This window comes from Mesoplodon bidens, assembly GCF_964165515.1.
Source record: "Mesoplodon bidens genome assembly, chromosome: 5".
In the NCBI taxonomy this organism is placed as follows: domain Eukaryota; kingdom Metazoa; phylum Chordata; class Mammalia; order Artiodactyla; family Ziphiidae; genus Mesoplodon; species Mesoplodon bidens.
This window is the reverse complement of record NC_138161.1, coordinates 3,982,445-4,005,077: the sequence shown is the minus strand read 5'-3', so window position 1 is coordinate 4,005,077 and position 22,633 is coordinate 3,982,445. Positions and strand designations below refer to the sequence as shown.

Genomic DNA, 22,633 nt, shown 5'->3' with positions numbered 1-22,633 from the left:
CCCATACGGAGAGGTAGGGAAGCCTCTGGCCTCTTAGTGACTTGAGACTGTCTAGTCTGCCTCAGTACCATTGTGTGAGGTTTAGGTGGTCTTGACTTAGTACTTTCTTTTCTTACTCTGCTTCTGAGTGCTGTGATGTAATAGCAGGTAATTCTGATCTGCCGAGAAACCTGTTCTAACAGAAAATACAAAACGCACGATGGATATAGAAGAGATCAAATTAATTGAGCCTCTTGAATTAAGCTTACACGAGCAGTCAGGATTCATTCAGACAAGCTCGGAGTGATGAATGTGCTAAGAAAGGATACATCCTCTGGAAGCAAGGGACAATGATACATCAAGCACCAAAGGCTACAGAAAATACTAGAACTAAACCTCAAACTATAATCTTAAGTTCCCATATGTCAAAGGAGATCCTGGTAGAAACTTGGTTAGGTTCTGGTGCCCGGATAGAAAGGTGCAGACAGCTGCATCTACACTGACCGCACTCCTGCAGGTCCAGGCTGCCGTGTCTTTGTTGAGGGGCTAAGGTGTGGATCGCTTTGCAGGGGAGGAAAATGTAGCGCTTCAGAGGCATTCCTGCTTCTGTTCTTAGTGAAGATCAGAAAGGAAGTTCAGGATCATTTGAGTCCAATGCCCCTCTGGCTTGTTAGAGGTGATAGAAGAAAATCGCTCTAGATGTAGAGGAACGAAAAGATGCTCCTTCTTTTGGCTCTGCTGTTAGAATCCATGGAAGGACAGGGATGTCTCCATCTTGGCAGGAACTCAAGGTGGTAACCTGCCTCTTTCTCTTCAAGTTTTCAGGTCCCTCTAGAAATGAAAACATAGGTATTATCTTTGTCAGCGCCTCAAGCCATCTCTCCAGTATTAAGATGGAGTGAGCACCTGACTGTACCCTGAGTGGAGCGTCAGCACTTCGCGATTGAGGGGGACAAAGTTGGTCTCTGCTCCATGCGGACCCCAGGCACGTGTGAAAGAGCCCCCCTTCCCTGTGCCACACCTGCAACCTGCCACACCCCTGCCGCCTCCGTCATCAGCCTGAGACTTCTCCATCGTTTCCAGCTCTTAGTGTCAGTGTTCCTGTGTCTCTCTTTGCGTTGCACCAATTTTGTTTTAAGCGTCCAGCAGAGAGAGAAAACTACTGGATCAAAATGAAGGTGATGCAGCAAGCTTTAGCATCAGCTAAAAAACGGGGTGATTCCCCTCGAGATGTGAGAGCTATTGGAAGGCCCTCACATCAAGGTTCAAAAGAAACAACTAAAAATGCAGGCCCGCTGGAAAACTCTCATGGGAGGGAAGCCTCTTCTGGGTCATCCCAGAGATGTTTGAAGAGAGGCATGACTCACACAGGCCTTCAGGTGCCAGAGGCTGCCGTGGCTGAGATGCTCTCCCAGGCCTCGGGGGAGCCGTCCACCTATATCCAGAAGAACCTGTTTCTCGAGCTCTGGGAGGAGGAGGAGCCCTTTCTAAAGTCCTCCCACGTCCTCAGAGTGTGCCCTGGAGACCCCTGCCTCAGGATTGCCAGGGCGTCCGATCGGACCCTCTGGACCCTCCACGCCAGCGAGCAGCCAGGCGGAGAACTCTGCACCCCCGCTTGCAGATCCATCGCTGGGCTTTGCGGGGTGGGGGGCTGGGCTCAGGGAGCTGGTTACATTCACGCTCTGCCCTCATTAGCCTCGGCAGGGGGCTTATGTGGGTCCCCTCACCTCTAATATGGGAATAGTCCTAGGGCCCCACAGCCAGGGCGGTGCTGGCGGAAATGGGCTGAGATGTCAGGACCCCTCTGTCAGAACCTCCCAGACTGATTTTGGGACCCGGTCCTCCCCACCAGCTCAGGACTGGGCCGGGCTTCTTCAACCTACCCCTGCAACAAGCCTGGTCACATGGACCCTCTGACCCTGGGAGCCGTGTCGTGGAACTGCGCCTCCGAGGCTCCCTGGGCGAATGCGGAGGGTCCTCCACTCCCTATGCCCACGTGATACCCCCACCCCCCCGGCCCACATGACCCTCACCCCTCTCAATCCTGCTCACGGGCTGTCTGCAGCCACTGCAGCAAGGAGGCTGCTCTTTCAAACGTCTGTTTTCTGAGGGGGTCAGGGATTTGGGCTGAATTTGGGGCTGAAGAGCCTTGCACAGCCCTCAGCGCTGGGCCAGGCGGTCAGCTGACAGCAAAATGAGCCCCAGCAGAAGTCCCCGGCAGGCCTATCTCCTAGCCTTGCCCTGCAGTGGGCTGGCACTGTGTGCCCGCAGAGCACACACTATACGACAGCAGGGCTGGAATTCCAGCCAGGCCCAGTCCTGGGGCCTCAGCCCTGCTCGTAGCTCCTGATTTAAGGCAAATATTCAAGGAGGAAGAAGTGGAAATTAACACCAGTTCACTTGAGGAGTTTGGTCCTTCTTAGCCAAATGCTTTAAATTAAAAGGAGCATTTTAAAGGTCTTGCTCTACCAGAACTGAAAGCACATTACTGGTCACTGAGGCCGGGGGACGGGGACAGGGAGCCACTGCTTCATGAAGTCTTATTTCCAGGAAAGGAAAATATTCTGAAACGAGGTAGAGACGGCAGCAGCCAAACATGGTGAATGGGCTAAATGCCCCCAGATTTTCACTTTGGAATGGTCTGTTTCACTCTGTGTAAACTTTGCCTCAAAAAAAAAAAACCAACAAAAACAACAACAACAAAATAGACCAAAAAAAAAAAAAATATACAAAGTTCTTTGCAATTGGTCCAAGGCCTGACGTGGGACTCAGAGCCGGTGATCAGGCCCGCAAACATCGGCTGCGCGCCCGTGGGGTGGAAGGCCGGGCTGTCCAGGCTCTTGCTCCCTAGGTGGGTGTCTCCCCCTGTCTTCCATGCCATTGCGCTGGGGCCTAGAGTAGGCTGGGGCATTCCTTGTCCCTGGGCATCCCATTCTTCCTCCCACCATCAGCAGGGCCCCCCCTGCCCACCCTGGTCCTGCCAAGCCAGCCTCACTGACCCGTCTCCCTCCTCCAGCACCACCCCTGACAGGGAGGCCCCCCCAAGGCACAGAACCGCCCAGACCCCTCCTGATTGGGGACTCTCCATCCCACCCTGGCTCCTGGCAAGGTCCTAAGTCCACAGTGGGCATCGAGGGCCTCCAGTCCAGACCATCCCCCACCTGTCTTCACACCCACACGTGCCCACCTGACTGGTTCCCATCCCCCAGGGCTCTTCCTCGGCTGCCCCTCCTCCTTTGCCCAGTTGGTGGAAGCATGTTTCCTTCATGTCCCAGCAACACTCGCCCTGTGTGTGCCCACCCGCCATGCCCACCCCGCCAGGGCCTTGTCTGTGGGATTAGCCATGCTCAGTCTAACACCCAGGAGCACAAAGTCACCGCTTGACAAATCGATAACTAATTGGTCACTTCCTGGCTCCGGACAGCAGGACTGGGGTCCCACGGAAGGGATGCTAGAGGTGGAATGACTGACGGGGACCAGCACGAGATTCCAGGGCAGGGGCAGTGCCGCACCCACCTCCATCTGCTCGTGGATCCAGTCCAGGAAGGAGGTGATGCGGGTGTAGACTCCGGGCTTGTTCACCTCGGCACAGCCAATGCCAAAGCTCGTGGCTCCCACCAACTTCCACACCCTCCTCTCTTGACACACCAGGGGCCCCCCGCTGTCTCCCTAGATGACAAGGAAAGAGCAAAGGGCACACAACAGGTGTGTCCCTTGTCCTGGTGGCAGGATCCCCCCGCTTCACTCTGTCACAAAATACAGCACAAAGATGGCTCTGCATTCACCCCCCACCCTTCTGGAACTGACTTGCACCCCTAAGAGTGGGGTCCTTATCCTTTGGGGACGGTCCCCCTCCAGCCGTCTCCCTGCCAGCTCTCGGCACCCTGAACCCACGAAGGTCAAGGCAGCTGCGGGAGCAGAGGGTGCCCTCAGACGGAGGGTCTGCCTGGCCAGGGGCTTCGGCTGGACCAGGCAGCGTTGGAGTCTCGCCCACTGTAGCTTTGCAGACTGGATGCACTGGGTCCCACCTGCCCTCTGCCCCTTTGGTCCCTCCCTCCCACTGCCCGGCACCCAGGCAGCAGGGAGCGTTGGGTAAACACTGACATCTGGGGCAAACTTCTTCCCACGCCCTGTAAGTGTGCTTTTCAGTCAGTCACAGGCACATGCTGGTGGTGGCCTCTCCCGCAGGCTGGGTCGCCACAGCAGAGCCTCGCTTTGCTCGCAGCGTGGCCCCCAGGGGTCACCAGGGGCCCCTACCTGGCAGCTGTCCACACCGCCTTTCAGGTAGCCAGCACAGAGCATGGAGGGGGAGATGATGCCGCCGTACACGTCCCTGTGGTTGCAGATCTTGTTGGAGATCAGAGGCACAGCCGCATGGTTGAGGACCGGGGAGGCATCGCCTGGGTCAGAGCAGGGGGCGGTCCGTGTGGTGCGGGGGGCCCCCACCGGGAACTCAGGGGGCCTGCATGTGGGCGGGGAAGGCTGGAGGTGGATAGCCTTAGAGCTCTAACCCCTGGGGTGTGGGCTGGGGGATCCCGCTGCTTCATGTTAGAGCCACTCACTTCCCTAAGGTCACCAATGTGGGAGGAGGGGGGGCAACTGTAGCCAACAGGGACACCCCCACCCCCACCCCGCCAGAGCCTGTCCTGGCCCAAGCACTTGACCTACACCAGTCTGTTTAGTTTCCAAAATAACCCAGGTGTCAGCAGGGAAACTGAGGCACGCGAAGGTCCCACTCACAGCTTTGGGGTGGAACCTCGGGGTGGTCAGCAGAAACTTGTACTCCCAAAGGCATCCACATCCCAACCCCCGGAACCAGGGACCGTGTCACCTTCTAAAAGGGACTTTGCAGATGTGATAAGACCTTAAGATGGGGACACGCTGCCGGGCTCTCTGGGTGGAACTTAAGTGTAGTCACAAGGGTCCTTCAAAGGGTCAGAGAAGGAGATGTGATGATAGGAGAAGCAGAGGTCAGAGGGGAGAGAGATTGGAAGATGCTGTGCTGCTGGCTTGAAGGTGGAGGTGAGGGTGGAAGCAAGAGATGCAGGGGCCCTAGAGGCTGGAACACGTGGGGATGGATGCTCCCCCAGAGACTCCGGGAGGATGGCAGCCCTCCTGACACACTGATTTCTGACTTCCGACCCCCGTAACTGTAAGGTAATACACGTGCATTGCTTTAGGCCACTAAATTTGGGGCCATTTGTTACAGCAGCGACAAGAAACTAACACATCTGCGGTGGGTCAGCCTTGCCACCCACCCGAACGGATCGACACTCTCTAACTTCACCTGCTTGTAAACTGTGACCTTCATGTATTACCGGCTCACCACAGGGCACACTCGCCTCCCAGTCCTCTCATGTCTCAGTGGCTGGGGGTCTGCGCTACACCCCGACCGGGACACGTGGGCGGGGACATTACACTGGGAGCCTGGGGAGCAGGCCCACAGCCCTCTCGGTTCTAGGCACCCTGGACTCAGAACCTTGATTTCAGAACACTGACCTCCATCCTCTGTGGCCCCCCAGCCTGACGTCCAGCACATTTTCCCATCAGGAAAGTGCTCTTCGGAGTTGGGTAGACAGACTGGCTGGATCATCTCTGTTTGGAGAGGAAACAAGAGCTTTCAAGCCCGTGGCAGCTGTGGTCTGAGAAAACCGTCTTCTCAGTGCCTACCGCTCTGGCAGCTCAAGCCGGCTCCTAGAGAAAGGTCAGGTCCCTGGTCGTTTGGAAGCTATTTGCTCAGAGTAGGGACCCCTCTCCCACCAGAGCCCTGAAACTTTAAAACAACCCTAGACCGTGGCAACATGAGGGAGTCTAGACCAGGGGTCAGCAAATTTTCTATAAAAGGCCAAATCGTTTATATTTTAGGCTTGGAAGGCCACGTGGTCTCTGTTTCAACCCTCACCTCTGCCACAGTAGCATGAAAGCAGCCACGGGCAGTGGTGAACCAATGGGCCGTGGGCCAATAAAACTTTATTTACAAAAGTAGGCAAAGGGTCAGATTCAGCCCATGGGCCATAGTCTGCCTGCTCTTGTTCTGGACCATGGGCACGCTGCTTTATGGACCAACACTGCGTGAATATTCCCATCCCTCCTGACATATCTGGAGGTGATGAGCCTGCCTGTCCACGTGGGCTGTGTCACGTAAGCCCTTCACCAAAGACTGTCACGGGGCCTTCACGTGACTGCATTCTGAGACACGCTAAGCTTTTGGGGTAGGACAATAATGGAAAGGTAGAGAAGCGATAAGGGCACTCATTGTAATTTTTGTCCAAGTGCAAGTGGTGGCACCTCTTTTTATAACCAAGGGTCATTAATCATAATTAACAAACAAACACCACCTTTACAATTTCTCTTTGTTTCTCTAGAAATATTTGCTTCCAAGAGTGATGCGTAGAGAATTCTGTGTGCTGTGTGATAAACACACTGTTGATTCTGCCAGGTCCAACCTGCTGCTGGTCCTGAGCCAGGATTCTGCTCCAAACAAGGGGCCTTGTTGATTATACTCTACTGCTCTCTGAGCTGCTCTAATCCTTGGGAGGCAGAAGGGGGCTTTTACTTATCGAGGAGTAGGCTCATATGCTTTGTTGCATCTGCAACATCTTGGAAAGTTCTATCCTGTGTGGCTTTTCTGGTGTTTTTGAAACCTCTGGGAGTCAGGGCTTGACATTTCTGTGGAGAAACAGAGCCTCTGAACTCAGCAGCTGGTTGGGAGAGAACGTTTCTGAGTATTTCCAGGAGCTGGAGATTCCCAGTGTCTTCTAACTTGTAAAGAAAGGGCTGCAGGGAAGATGCCACCACAACCAGCTGGCTGGCCTGGGAGGCCCTCTCTTTCTCAGCCAAGATTGAGACACCAGGCAGGTGGGTGGGGACCTCACCACAATAAACACGAAACAAGAAAAAGCTCTTTGTTCCCATGGGCCTGAGACCCCCCCTCTACCACCCACAGGCACCAGGTGGTCTGGCCTGGGGGAGTCCCTTTAATCTCCAGGTGGTACCAGTAGAAAGAATGTAGCACAAGTGAGGGCCCCAGTGGCCCCAGCCAAACCAAGCTGACCAAAGTAGAACCACAAAGGCTCTGAAATCAAATAATCATCAGAACCACAGCCCACAAAAGCAGGCCAGGACCTGCATAGTGAACCTGAACAGGGTGACCGTCTGCTAAAATTGAAGATGTATGTCTCCTAACACGATGGCCCATATGTCCAGAATATGACTGAAAATTTCTTATCATACCAAGAACCAGGAAAATCACAACTTTAATGCAAAGAGACGGTCAACTGAGGCCAACACGGAAATGAATCACATATTGGAATTATCTGGCAGAGATTGTAAGGCAGCCTTCATCAACATGCTTCAGCAAGCAATTCAAATTCTCTTGAAACAAAGGATGCCAACAAAATGACAGAGACCCAGACGTACCGTTGAAAGTGACAGGCCCGGCCAGCTTCATGAGGGCGATGTCATTGCCCAACCTCTTTGGCTTGTACTTGCTGTGGTAGATGATTTTTTCCACCGGATGGGAGGGGGCTGGGCTGTCCAGAAGGGAAACGAGGCCCACCTGGATGGTCCATGACTTGGGGAGGTAGAGACTAAAATGAGAAAGCCCCAAGCACGTTAACCCACGGACCCCTCAGGTGTCCCGAGAGCCAGTGCCAAGGAGATGCCAGCGGACATCTCCCCCACCAAGCCCTGCAGAAGCACAGACCCACCCTATGCAGTTCCTAGACAGGCCTTGCTCTTTGCACCTCTGGGCATTTGAGAAGTGAGCTGAACTTTGCTCCCTGTGAGAGTCCAACAGGGTCTGTTCTCCATCAGAAACCGAAATAGAGGGAGGTGGAAATAACGGGGACAATTGCCCCTGTGTTTGGAAGTATTTTCTGTGGTTTTCTTCCAAGCCACCCCCCTTGAGAGGGACTCAAGGTAGAGGGGGTTGGTTCTGGGGAGACCCCTGCCTACCCTGCACCATCCCTCTCCCTCTCGGCCACAGCATGGTCCACTGTGATGAGCTATGGGGAGGCCTAGGGCCTTTGCATTACTGGGTTCCCTCCTGCGAGAGCTTCCTTCCTCTTCTTTCCCTCTTTTCTGCAAGAGCTGCAGGCCAGAGGTCCTTAAAATGAGCCCGGGGTCACCAGTCTCACCCAGCTGATGGAGCTGGATCCACAGTGAAGAAGGAAGGTGTCCCGCCCCGTGGACATTACTTTGTGACCATCCGGTCTGTCTTCCTGCTTTCTGGACCTGCCCTGCTGTCGACCACCCAAATCAGCCCTGTCCCAACATGGCCCGGATTGGGATGGGGGTCTGCAGAAGATGAGGACCCCCCACAAGGAGGTCAGGAGAACTCACTCATAAACACAGTGGGCAGCAGTGACGACCCACACGGGGGTGATGACGGACCCTCCGCACAAGTGGTAGCCCTGGAACTGCAGGCTGGCCTGCCAGGGCCACTGCGCCAGCAAGGACACGTTGCCACCCACGATGCGCGGGCTGGGGCCCGTCCTCAGACCACAGACTGCAGGGGGAGAGGGAGGGGCAGGGGCGTGAGCTCAGGGTGAGGGATGGGGTGGGCAGGTCACCTGCGGTGTGGGACAAGCAGGGTGTTGTAGGGGTGCAGTGGGAAAAGCCCGTCAGGACACAGCGCCAGGTACGGCGCCCCCTTGCCAGGAACACAGGGTGCCTGCCCAGGCTGGGGGCGGGCACTAAGCAGCCCGTGCACACTTTTCTGGCAGGAGGGGTGGGAAAGAGAAGGTGACAGAGAGTCAGGCGATTGGAGCCACCATGGAAGGACAGGACATCGTGCGCCTGTCTGCTGCTGAGAAGTCGCCCAGGGCTCTCTTCACCAACCTGGCAGATGGGGGTCACAGAGTTCCCACCTGGCCCCTGGGAGGAAGGGACTGCCAGCAGAGTGGTCCAAGGAGCGGGGAGGGGGGACAGGAGCCTGTGAGCCAGGGCTTCCTTCCGTTTCTCTCTGCATTTCTGTGACTCTCACCTGAGCACTTCAAGGTAACCACGTGACCCGAGGTGCATCCCTCCCTAAAGTGGAAAAAGAGCGTGCTTAATGATAAATACCCGAGGCCTGTGAACTGAACACTTTTTTTTTTTTACTTAAATCTTGGGGTAAAAGAAAAATAAATTTTACTCCCCTGCTCTTGAATACAGATTATAATTTTCGTCTATAAAAAAAAACCCACGAGAGTGAGGTCACACAATTCATTATAAAACACGTGACTACAGTGAGATATGGTGTGTGTGACTGGGTGTTGAGTATTTCTAGGCTTTGTATAGCTAATGACAAGAAATGCATAATGAGCTATATTATATAAATATACACTGGTGTCATTTGCATGTCAGTTTTACCCCGATGTTCTTCACTGGCCCCTACTGGACACAGTGTCCATCGGATGGCGTGGCAGCCTCTCCTGCCACAAAGTCCTTGCAGCCTGGGACACATGCATGTCAGAGAAGACCTCCCCCCCACCTCCAGAGCTGAGGTGTGATTGCCCGGGAAATGACACACACTCTCCCTTGAGTGGCTGGGTGCTCCTGTTACAATCCACCCTGGGATCCCTTTGTAGATTTCCTGCCTTTAGAGCCCCAGTCCTGTCACATGATCACGCAAGAAAAAGCTAGTGTCACCAGACTGAGTTTTTAGGACCCAAGAGATGAGCTGTCCCTGCAGATTGCATGTGGGTTCGGAAGCGATTGTCAATTACACAATAGGCTGACAGGCAGTTGTTTCCTGGAGCAGAGAACACACTCCTCTTGGGGTTTGGTCCAAGGAGTCAGGAAGAGCATATGGAACGTGGGTTCAGAAAGCCTGACGCACCTCTGTGCACCAGACAGGTGACCCCTGTAAGCTTCAGGTACCTGACTGTCATTTAAGGATACCTCGTTTTACCTTCCTTATGACTTCTTTGGGGAAACATATAATACAAATGGTGAACAGTAAAGTACTTTGTAAAGAAAGAAGGATACGTTTCTTTCTTAATTTCTTTCTTTCTAATATTTTTTCTCCTCCCTCCCTCCCTTTCTGTCCCCAAACACATCAGCAGCGCCCACTGTGTGCACGGTGCAATGCTGCATTTACGACACGTGCATCATGGGACCCCTTTACCACCATTCCTCCTTCTCTCTGTTGGGCTGTATTTGCCTGGTTTGGGATTTAGTTCTTGTACCCTAGCCTGGTGCATCCACCCATCTGACCAAAGCGGCCAAACCTACACCTTGCACTTGGAGAACACAACCTCATGCACAGGTCCAGCGGATGACTGGACATAAGTGGACACAGCACCACCTGGCCGCTTACCTCACGTACACCGACTGGTGTAAAGTGGTCACTTTGTCATCTGGCAAGAGGTGATTCATGGAAACGAAGTCCTCTCGGAACTGCTCCTCGAGTGAATCCACTCTGATGGTGTCCGAACTCACATAGCTGCAAGCACAAGGGAAACGCAGACCCGATGTGTGGAATTCACTCTGCAGCCAATCTACCTGGGCTCAAGTCACAATGATACAGCTATCATACTGGGAGGGGAGTCGTTTTGCACCCCCAAACCATCAATGGCTTCCTTCTGCCAACTTAGCAAGGTATTCCAGACCTGGAATAGTCTGGGGCGACCCTCTCCCCACAGCCCATCCACCCACCGTGGGCTCCAGCCCCATGGGAGGGAGGACCACTTCCTGACGTAGCTGGTTGGACCCTCCCTGATGCATTCAGCTGAACTGACTTTTGCTTGGCCTGAAGCAAGCCTCAGAGAGAACAGAACACAGAATTGGGTGGAGTGTTTTCAGGTGAGCACCAAAGTGGGGATGCTGAGCGCCCCAGGTATGATAGGCTGGGGGTTGGGGGAGATTAAAAACTTTCCCAGGCTGCCCAGAGCTGGCAGGGCTCCCGTTACAGAGAGAAGAGCACGTAGACGGAGAGATTCGGGGGCACCAGGACAAGCCAGTGTTTAAAGGGTCAGGAGACAGGTCTGGAGAATGATGGGAAAGAGGGCGTAATATTTTTCACATCAGGCCTTCAAAGAGTTACGAGATGGGAGGTCGTGGGATGAACAAAAGACAGAGTCGCTGGCTTGCTTCCCTCGCGACCTCACCAGCTTATCAAGCATGATTTCATCAGGTGATTGTAAACGCTGGGGGGCGGCGCGGGCAGCGTACGTGGTATACAGAGTCCAGCCAGGTTGGAGTTTTGAGAAAAATGTAATCCAGGCGGCAGCAGTGACCCTCCCAGCCTCCCCAGGTATTGCTCCACCTGCTGATACGTCAGGCACCAGATGAAAGAGCCAGATGTTACCGAGATGGAGATCCTGATACAGGTGGACTGGGCTACCAGGGGGGCGGTGGGGGTGATGCAAAGGGACCCCAAAGGCTGCAACTGGAGCCCCATAAATTGTCAAAGTCTCAGTGGTAGCAACAACCATGACCACAGACTCTTATAGGGCGTCCCTGTGGTCCAGGCTGGCTTCGAAGCCCCAAGATCACTTGAACCTCACAGCGACCCTTTAAAGCTGGTACTATTATTTGCCTTATTTTTGAGGCCTCCGTCATGTGACGGGGCTGCTTGTGTGCTGGGATTTGGACCCAGGCAATCTGAGTTGCCAGTCTATCTTTTTTTCTTTATCACAGACCTCTGACACAGGATGCTGTAGAGCAGAAGGGATCAAAGGAGGGCTTTCAAGAGAGAACCAGGAAGAATAAACAAGAAAGGATGCAGAAGTAAACCTTAGAACTGAAGAAACAGGGAAGAACAGAGCAAGTTCAGAGGGAAGAAAATGGACAATGTTGAGGGGACCGACTGGAAAATTGCATCCTCCAGACTTGCCCTGAGAGGGAGCAAGGAAGGGCCCTCTCAGCAGACGGCTGGGGTGCAGAGATGCCTGAGCACTGCCGGGAAGGTTTGGGGGAAGGAGAGAGGGGCTGCTGGGTCCTTCTGCAGGACAGAGGGGAGGCCAAGGATTCAGGGTGGGGAGGTGGTCCAGGAGGGAGAAGCAGGGGAGGCAGACGGGAAGAAGAAAGGATGCCCCCTAGTGAGTCCAAGGAACTACCTCCTATGGAGCAGAAATGCCCAAGGGAAGCTTTCAGCTGTGAGCCGTGGGGTTTGTGTGTGTGTCTGTGTAATTGGTGTGTGTGTGATGCGATGTGTGTGCATGGTGTGTGTGGCATGTGTGTGTTTGTGGTGTGTGATGTGGTCTGTGTGTGTGTGGTGTGTAAACTTCCTCCTCGCCTATGAGGGGTCAAGTCTACATAATGCCTGAAGGCAATTGTGTGAGTGCTTTTGCTGTTGTCGTTGGGCTTGAAGTGCAGCTGGTTTCTGAATCCAGGTTGTCACGGGTGAAAAGGAGGCACATCTCAGGGATACAGGCTGGAGGGCGGGTTTCACTGGCTTTGGAGAAAAGAGTTGAGAATATGAGGCATCAGATTTGCAAGTCAGGGCTCCCTGCTCAGAGCGTGGAGGTTTGAACGCCCATTTCCTTGGGCACAAACAGGGATGCCCACTTCCTGAGGAGAGCGTGGGTACCCAGAGCCTGCTGGTTTTGAACTCCAAGAGTCTGGAAGAAAGAGGAGCAAGAGTGCAGAGTCCTGGGCACCCGAGGAAGACGGCAGCCACCAGGGGCCTGAAGGAGGGGCCAGGGGAGGGACGGGGCCACCTCAGGGCCAAAATGTGTCGCCCCAGTGCAAAAAGTCCCACAGGCAACACAGAACGTTGAAACGTGGAGATTCCACTGCAATAGTTCCTTCTTCTACCTGTTTCTTTCTTCCACCTGTTGCTAATCAACTGTTTTGAATAACTGGACATTCACTAAATTGCTGACTTTTCGAACTTGGCTCTCTGGGGCTCCTTGGGAAGTGGGACCAAGCTGGGTGGTGTCGGGAAGCTGCCCAAAAGCTGTGGCCTGAGGAACTGGGGGCTCAGTCCTCAGCTCTGAAGCTCTTTATTGAATGTTTGCATCTAGGGTCCTGGCCTGAGATGTCCCCAAACACACTAGGTCCCATGTGACCTTGAGCAAGTCACTTAGCGTGCTGGGACCTTGGTTTGCGCACCTGTGACGTCAGGCATCACAGGGTCGCCATGGGGATGTCCAGGGGCCTTGTGCGTGCCCAGCTAAACGGCAGCTGTCTGCCCTCATCGGGATCACTGCTCATGTCTTGCCCACTGCTGGACACTCTCTGAATTACCTTGGAAACCCCAGCTGGGCACAGGCAACAGTAGCGTGGTGACTCTTCCAGTCCTCAGAGCACACGGTCCTCCAGGTGGCAGCCGTGAACACCTGGAGCGCGGCGTTCTGACCGCTCACGCGGACTGGCCAATGCCCAGGAAGACAGGTCGTTAGTGGCCTGAGGGGCCCTGAGATCCGGCAGAATCTCTCTGCAGCCAGCCTAGACCCTCCCGTGCTGAGTCTGACCTGCCCCTGGTCAGTGCCCCACCCACGCAGGGTGGCCACAGTTCTTATCGGCTGGACCTCTGAGCTCTCTTGGAGTTCCCTTCTGCTTGCTTACGGAGTCTCCCCAACCCAATTTTAGCTCCATGTAACGGCCCTCCCTTAATACCCAGCCCAGGGTCTCCTGGGGTGAATGCCAGTTGGATCCCATGACTTAACAAAGGCATTGCCTTGGACCCATTTCTCAGATGGGGAAAGTCAGGGTCGGGTTGTACTGACGTCCTCCTGCTTCTGCAGTGAAAAGACATGACCTTACCACATCGGTACTCATCTTCCCCGTCTTTGCAGTCTGACACTCCGTCGCATCTAGCCGTCAGCTCAATACACTTAAAAGACGACCGACACCTGTACTTCCCGGAGCAGTCGAAGTGGACTGGGGAAAGGAGGGAGGGGGCCGAGGAAGGGCTGCTTCAGTGCACAGCACTGACAACCGTGCACCTGCCACGCGGCCTTGAGCTTGCCCAAGCGGCATGAGAGCTGCGTTGAAACGGCACCACTGCCAGCAGCCTGTTTCCCTCAGCCCAGTTTCTGTTCCAGATTCCAGCGGGTGGGGCAGCTGCACCCCACCGTGTCTCCCTAAGTGACCTCAAGCCACAACTCAAGATGCATTTAGACTCCGGTGGCTCAAGGTCCAGAGAGAAAGTGCATGGCTGTGGCCGACTGGCTAAGCCGTCTGAGCAAGGAGCCCTGAGTGAGGACCCCTGGCCCCCAATCTACCTCCTGTCTTCTCTGACCCTGGGCGAGAAGTGAGGGAACTGTGGACCCCAAAGCCGAGCACGTGGAGAGTTAAACCGATCTGAGATCCGCCTATTTGAAGAGTAAATGCGAAATTGTTCCCTATCAGAGACCATGCAAATGACTCTCTTTCTCAAAAGCCACTTGCACCTTATTTGAAACCCAGCTTGGCCTGGCATGAATGGCCTCCTTGTCTCCTCCACCAGCTCCCACCCCCTCCTGCCTGTGGGTTCAGTTTCATCAGCTGCCTTTGGCCACTTTTAACTGGGCAGGCTCCTTGGTGACAAAACCTCCAGCACAGCCAAAGGCCCCCGCTGGGGCCCAGCTCGGCTTCACAATCCTTCAGGCAAATAAAGCTCAAATCAGCGAACCCAGAGGGTGTTTGCCTTAGTAATTAGGGCTGTGTGGCGGGCCCAGGCTGGTGTGAGGGGGGAGCCCGTGAAAGTCTAAACGCCTGAACAGGTACTTGAGAACCTACTAAATAATGGATCATACTCACTGCCCAGACCAATGGCCAGCGCTAATATCAATGCAATTATCCCGATGACAATGATGGGAAAGAACTTCAGTGGCAGCAGAGACAGGATCTGGGCAGCCACCGCGTCGGCATCTAGAAACCAAAAAGCGGGGAGAGCAAAAGGCCATGCAACAACGAATCTGAATGAAATAAAACAAAATTTAGCTATTCATCCCCCCTGCCCTCAGTGCAGAGAATGTTCCAGCCCAAAGAGAGTTGACTTAGAGAAATGGCCGCCTACCCGGGGGGCACATTCTCTAAAAGTTGAGCCCCAAGCTCCCCAACTCCAGCCCAGCTCCATCCGTCCTCGGCTAGGGGGTGGTGTGATGGGTTGAATTGTGTCCCCCAAGAGACGGGTGTATGTTCAAACCCTCAGAACTCAGAATATCATCTTATTTGGAAATAGAGTCTTTACAGAGGTGATCAAGTTAAATCAAGGTCATTAATGTGGGCCTTAATCTAAAATGACTGGTGTCCTTATAAAAAGGGGAAATTCAGACACAGAGACAGACACACACAGAGGGAAGATGATGTGAAGAGACGCAGGCAGAAGGCCATGTGAAGATGAAGGCAGAGATTGGGGTGATTCATCTATAAGCCAAGGAACCCATGATTTATCAGCAAACCCCAACATCTAAGGTGAGGCAAGGAAGGATTCCCCTGCAGGTGGCAGAGGGAGCAAGTCCTTGCCCTCACCTTGGTTTCAGACTTCTAGCCCCCAGAGAAAATAGATTTCTGCTGTTTTAGGCCACCAAGTTTGTGATGTTTTGGTGGCCCTAGGAAACTAACACGGAGGGGAGGTAGAACCCCAACTTCCAAGGATGTTTTCCTAAAGAGGAAGGCAACATGTAAAACCCAAACAGGGTGCTTTCAGGAGAGAGAGAGCTGGGATCTCTGAGAGGGTCACCAGTGGATGTGCAGGTCATTCTCCACCAGTCCTGGGCATAGACACCGAAGGCCTTTATTCCAGACCATCTCTTGGAGGATTCTGGCAGAGCAAACAGCCTTAGAAGACAGAGATAGTGTCCTTCTCCAGAGCAAGGGACAGGTTATTATTTACTGTCTGGCTTAATAAATACCACCTCTTCCTTTGGGACAAAGCCTGTGCAGGTCTGTTTGAAGCCCATGATAAAAGATGTGGATTCCCTCAGCTCAGGGTTCCTCAGCTGTGATGCAGACCCACTGCGTGTACAGCGTGCACCTGGGCCGCTCCACATTGCTGCCGAGGGACTTGGTGGGCAAGCGTGACCTACTCAAACAGGATGCTCGTGCCACCTGTGCTGTGCGTACACGTGTCTGACGGAAGGGCTGTGTCTTCTGCCAGCATCCGTGGGACTGGGGCAGGCTGACTTGTTAGCTTGCAAGTAGGGTAAAGCCCCAGACCCTTCCCAGTTCTTGCCTATAGAACAAGGCTGATTTGGTAGAAAAGAAGGTGTGAAGAGCTTAAGAAACCCAAAAGTGCAAGCCTCTCTGGACAACAGGAGGATTTCCACTGCAACGTTTACTCTCAGGAGAACAGACCATTTCATGCAAATTATCTCATCAATCCTGAAAATACATCTATGCTGAAGTTGTCCTCTCTTATAATTAGGAAGATTAGAATGTAGGAAAGGGAGGAAGCTTTCCAGGCCTCACATGATGACACAGGATGGAGACTCCCTTGGCCTCTCTTCCCCTGCTCTTGGAGATGCTGGGCCGAGAGTCTCCCATGGAAGAGCCAAAAAGAGGCTCCCTGTCTGTCTTTGGAAACCCACAACTTCAACCTCTGGCTATAAAGACTGCGATTATAAAATGGTCAGTACCCTTCCCGGTTGCCCAAAATAGAAGTGAATTGGAAAACAAAAATGGAAAAAAGAAAGTGAGGAAATGGGAGGAAAAGGAGAAAAGAGTAAAGAAGGAAAAGGCAGGAGCAGAAAGGGAAGAATGGGGGGATAGGAGATGCACATCAGACTCTGTGCCGTGAGTGTGGAGCAGGGCGGAGGGACCACCCGCACGGTCCTTGTTTAGCCTTGGATGGAGGAGCGGGCGGCTTGTTACAGGCTGTACTCTCAGCACCTAGAACAGCACTAGCCATTCCACAGTCCTCAGTAAATGTTAGTAGATTGAAGGAATGGATGGATGGATGGATGGATGGATGGATGGATGGATGGATGGATGGATAGATGGATGGATGAATGGATGGATGGATGGATGGATGGATGGATGGATGGTTGGATGGTTTCGGGATAATGAACGTGGTTTTATCTCAAGGCCAGAGACCAGTTCCTTTCAGGATGACCAATTTAGAGTCAGCCAAGCAGACCCCTCCCCTCCACCTCCCCCGCCTCCGGAAGCCTGCCCCAATCAGTCACTCTCCCTACTGGAGATGCCGGCTCTCCAGTCACTTTAAAACTCAGCAGGAACCCCAGAAGGACTTCTCATCATTCTAGCTGTTCTGTATCTAAGAGTGAGGTTTAGGAAGTGAGCCCCCGTTGTAGATCCAAAGATTGTCCTTCAAGTTAGCACCTTTGTATCAGCTCACATTTGCCACTTTACAGCTCCTTGGCTGCGTGCCCTGTGGTCCCACTGTGGTCCCCCTCCTCCTTGCCCTGTCTTTGAGGACATGCTTGGAATAAAAAGCAAAAGGTATAGCATCTCTTCAAAGAAGGAATGCAAATGATAAACAAGCACACACAAAAAACACCTTCAACCCCTCTGGAAACGAAAAAAACACCACAAAGTAGACATAATTACATATCACCTTTGCAATGTATTATTATTATTACTACTACTACTATTCCCGCTGCAGTCCAAAGTGAAAGGAAATGGATCTCCACTTAACAGTCAATAAGAGTATAAGTTGTGTAAACCTTTGGACAGTCAAATTGGAAATATGTACCAAAAAGCTAAAAAATGGATAGAATTTTTGACCTATTAATTCCACTTCTAGGAATTTATCCTAAAAAGTCATCATAGATGTACACAAATCTCTATGTAAAGGACACTTAAAGGAGTGACCTTGATAATATTGATGCACGGACATATGGAAACAGCCTAAGTGACCAAAAAAAGGGAGGTGGTGAAATAACAAATGGTATAGAAATATCTAAAATGATAGAGGAGAGGGGTCGGCAATGTTTTTCTGTGAAGGACCCGATCGTAAATGTTTTAAACTTTATGGGCCATAAGCGGTCCCTGTCACAACTTCTCAACTCTGCAGCTATGGCCTGAAAGCAGCCAGACAAAATGTGAATAAATGGATATGTCTGTGTTCCAATAAAACTTTATTTATAAAAACAGACAGTGGGCCAGATTTGGCCCAGGGACCATAGTTTGCCAACCCTTAAAGGCTATTTAATTATTTAATGTCATGGAAAGATGAACATAATATTCTTAAGTTAAAAAAAAAAAGCTTCAAAATCATACAAATAGTACAGGCAGACCTCGTTTTATCACACTTTGCTGATATTGCAGTTTTCATAAATTGAAGGTTTGTAGCAACACTGTGTAGTCAGATAAAGGCTAGCAATTTTTAGCAATGAAGTTAATTGTTTAAGTTAAAATGTAATTTTTAAATTAGGGTATGTACATTGTTTGGGGGCATAAGGTTATTGCACACTGAATAGACTATGCTATTGAATAAACTTGACTTTTATATGTATGGGGAAACTAAAAAATTAGTGTGACTCATTTTATTGCAATATTTGCTTATTGCAGTGGTCTGGAACCAAGCCCAAAATATCTCTGGGGTCTACCTTCATATTTCATTTCCAAAGAGAAATACAGATATGTTGATAGGAAAAAGGCAAGAAATAAATTATAAAGTGCTAATATGTTTACCTCTGAGTAAGAGTAAAATTGTGGGTCATCTTAAAAAAAAACTTTGATTAACTGTATTTTCTAAATTTCTATCATAAAAAATGCATTGGTTTATTTAAAAAGAAAAGTTTTTAAAAGTTTTTATTTCTTCCCATGACTAGGAATTAATCATGAAGAAATGATCAAAACTTAGCAGAAAAGAATATGTACAGTGCTATTCATGTTATGATTTATATTATAAGATATTAGAAACAATTATATGTCAAATGATGACAAAAATGGCTATGTAAATTACACACCTACCTGATCCTATAAAAACAGGCATTTAGAAAACCAAAAAGCACATGGAAAAATGCCTGTCTGCATCTGCACTGCCTGTGAGTGTATACTTATGGACAAGGACAGGGAGAGAATAAAGAAGATGTAAAAACTAGCTAAGTTTGGGTGGTTAGGTAACTGCAGGATGTTTTTTCTTCATTTCCACTGAGGCTAATTTTTGAAAAGCGTTTGTAAATTGTGTATCTTTTCCCTTAATTGAAACCTCTTCTCCCACCTCCCATCGGTCCACATCAGTTGTCCAGGTGGTTTAAAAGGAACCAATAGTGCGGCCCCCATGCCATGCTTTCTGGAACCCTAGCCAGGGGCCCCAGAGGTCCCTCTGCCCAGCCCCTGGGCTCAGTCTTCCTGACTGCAGCCGGGACCAGGGAGCCACAGCTTCCTGTGACAAGTCCTGATAGGGTCTTTGCCAAAAAGATCCTATCCAGGCAGGAAGGAGTCTGCCATTTCTCCAAGCATTTGTGACCCATTTCCAAAACCGACTTTCCTTCCTTCAGTTGCTAGGAGCAACTCCGTCACCTGCTGTTGAATTTTAATCTAGGTATCTGATACCATTAGGGCAACCAGCTTATTTTAAGTTTTCTGGAAGGACTGGTGACCACTGATTGTCAGGAATTCCTGGAGGCCTCAGAGATTTCCTGGCCAGGATCTGACCCCTAACTCCCAGGGGCAGTTGGAGCCTCGATTTCTGAAAACCTCCATCCAGAGAATACCAACACCTATCTCCAGGGAGTTGGCAAGAGGCTGAACAAAGTGACGGCCCCCCCTAATGCCTCTTCTCTCCAGGATTCTGCAAACACGAGGAAGCGGCCTGTGGGTGTGAGGGCTCCTGGGGAGTTATTTCTCCAGGGGAACACTCAGCCACATCGATCATCTATATGGGGGAGGGGAGGCAGGGCAGAAATGATACCTGGTGCCACCTACCTGGTGCAACAGGACTTATTTTCAAATCGTCAAGGCCGAAAAGCGATCTGAAGGAGAAGGGGGCTTCGGCAGCAGGTGGGTCATTTTCCCCCATGGTGACTATTTCAGGACCTCGGAGACCAGGCTCTACCTCCACCTCCTTCGCAGGAAAGAATAGAGAGCGTTTGCATCCCCATTTATAGTTTTAGCCTCAGACGAATCTTTGTCGTGTGAAATCTTTGAAATCTGACAATCCACATAAAGAGCATTCAGTGCCAATAAATCAAAACTATTTGTCCAGGGAGAACGCTTTTTTTTGTTTCTGAGCCACAGCAGGTAACAGAGAAACGTCTAGAGTGAGCGAAACTACGAATGTAATTCTGCCAAACGTATGACTTTCCCATCATTTGTTCAACCAATCTTCAAATCAATTGAATAGCATGTCTCTAGAGATATGCCCTGTTACCATTATTTTTCAGAAGATAACTTACTTTCAAACACTTTCTTTCTCTCTTTTGTCCCACTTAAACTCGACCCTTTTGCCTGTACAGGTGATACACCTACCATACTATAAGAAGTCTGGATACTCACATAATGTCCGTGCCCCCAAAATGCAGACAGCACCAAGGAAGGGACGCTCACCCACAGTATTTGGAGCTTCCCGTAAACACAACCTTTTCCTGGCTCACACAGGCTTGACCTAATTAAGGATGAAAGTATCCTCGCCCTCCGGGTGCCCAGGGCCCCCATTACCTCACAAAGGGAGGAGTGGCTGGCGACTGCGGGCTCGCCCAAAAGCTACACGGGAGATCTGTTTCCTCCAAGAGAATTCCACCTATCGCGATGCCGGACAGGTCAGAAGCCTTTGGAAGTCATTTCCAATAACTCAAAAGAGGGGCAGAGGCAGCAAGGAAACAGTCCAAATGTTCCCAACTAAAGTCCAGCTCACTCTCCGAGGAATCAGGCATGAGCACCCCAGGAAGTTGCTTCTGCAAAGTGCTAAAACCTAGACTTTCCAACAGTCATATAAACATGGATACTTAGATCACCCATGGTTATTTTCTCTCCATTTACTTGTAATGTTTGAAATTCAAAAGGGAACTGTTAAGCCACTTAAAACAAACTCTGTCTTCATGCTGTTTCACATGGTCATGGGAAAATCTAAGCAAGAATTATGCGCTAAAAATGTTTATTTCATTTCCGTTGCAAGAGTAGCTTCGAAGAATAGCTTAGGAAACTAATAATTCACATTCAGCATTTTTTTACCTTGATTCTTGCTCGTAACTGCTGCTTGCTATCAGCCTGTGGCAAATTCCACAGCCTAGCTTTAGAACAAGAATAAGAATCAACAGCAAAATGCTTTCTGAAACAAGGAACCTAGGTAAGGGAGTCCCTTCCCAGCAGGTCATGGTTGGGAGGTTTCACATCCAGAAATGTTGTGAAGTCATCTTTTAGAAGCGGCTTCTCTCCCCTCCATCCTCCCCCACAACTTCACTCACCATTTCTGGAGCCGCCATCATTAAAAGCAGAAATAATTTCCTTTCTCATTATAAAAGCAAGCGTGATGGTAAGCAGGCTGCCAACAGGATAGTCCAACCGGGAAATATTTCCACCAAGGCACTCAGCCTTGTCGACTCAATCATCACAAAATGGCTTGATCACGGGCCTCTGGGTAACCCTACCTGGCAGTGACTATCAAGTAGCCACTGGTGGTTGACTGCAGAGACCAGAGAGGGGAAAATGTGGCTCGCCTTTAATTAGTTAAGTAAGGTAAGCAAACCTTTTCAGAAACTTCTCATAAGAGAGGCTTTGGGACACAGGCACTCCTTTTATTTAAAAGAACGGGCAGGTCCTGCCCAGTGCTGAGCAAGCTCACCCAGCAGGGCAGGGAAATGCTTTGGTGGGGCTTTCTAGCCCCCTGTGTGCCTGAGCTCAGGTTTAGACTTGCAGCGCTCTGCAGACAAAAGACGGGGGACCCGCAGCCAGCACTCTACAGAGACACCTTGCCCGCTCCACTCTGTAGAGTCCTCTGCGTCCCAAGAGACTTCTGCACACAATACAGCTTAAAGATGTGTTATCAGGAAAGCACAGAGCCCTGCTGCTGTGGGCAGGGGACTGGGAGCCCCTTTGGGAGGCCAGGGTGAATGTGAGCTGGATGAGAGTCGTGCATTCACTGATTCAGCAAATATTGATGGGCCATCTGCCATGAGCCAGCCATCTAGACTCAGAGCAGATGGCAGAGGGGACAAAGCCCTCACCTGTGGTCTCAGGTGATGACAGACACTAGAAAGGGATGGGGCCGGGAGCCGTTTAGATAATGATGGGACAATGTGGTGGAGGACGGCCTCCAGGAAGGAAGTGACGTTTTAGTAGAGCCCTCGATGATGTGATAAAGTGGGTCTTGTGAGCTTGAGACTAACCAGGACTCTTGGCCTCCTTCACCAATAGAAATTGATAAGAGGCCAGACAAGAAATTCAGACAAGGCTGTGTTGGGGCTCCTGCGGCCGCAGGAAGGAGCAAAAGCAAGTAACAGGTTCCCCTGATTGCTCCCCGAGGGGGGTTGAGCTGTTCCTTACAGGGGGTGAGGGTAGGGGTGTGTCCAGGGGTCAGGCCAGAGGGTGACTTAGGTGGTCTGCCCACCCCTTTGGCGGTGTTGAGTGCAGGGGGCATTTGCAGTGCCCTGTTTTTGCTCCCAGCTCTTCAGAAATGGCAGTTGGGGGTTTGTTTTTTGGTTTTTTTTTTTTTTGGTCTTTTTGTATTTTTTGAATCTTGTGCAGAATTTGCCCTAACTGTGCATGCACGAAGTTATTTTTAGTCCTTTATAGTTTCTTTGCGTTTTGTTTCTCTAGGAGTCGTTTGTCCAGGTGCAAGTACTGCAGCAAAGTGTCCCAGGTCCCAGCCTGTCTCCAGCTAAGAGGGGAGCTC

The 22,633-nt window shown here is 51.3% G+C and overlaps 1 protein-coding gene across 1 annotated transcript; it reads right to left on the bottom strand.

The window, feature by feature from the left end:
• Positions 1–792: 792 nt before the first annotated feature.
• Positions 793–21,227, bottom strand: TMPRSS3 (transmembrane serine protease 3; the record flags this gene model as incomplete). Its single annotated transcript, XM_081235830.1, has 13 exons — positions 793–810; positions 3,496–3,648; positions 4,237–4,379; positions 5,479–5,574; positions 7,399–7,568; positions 8,323–8,488; positions 8,966–9,009; positions 10,283–10,408; positions 13,156–13,279; positions 13,675–13,791; positions 14,653–14,763; positions 19,729–19,867; positions 21,195–21,227. 13 exons carry the CDS (start codon positions 21,225–21,227, stop codon positions 793–795), a joined length of 1,440 nt encoding a protein of 479 aa, XP_081091956.1.
• Between the last annotated feature and the right edge of the window lie 1,406 nt (positions 21,228–22,633).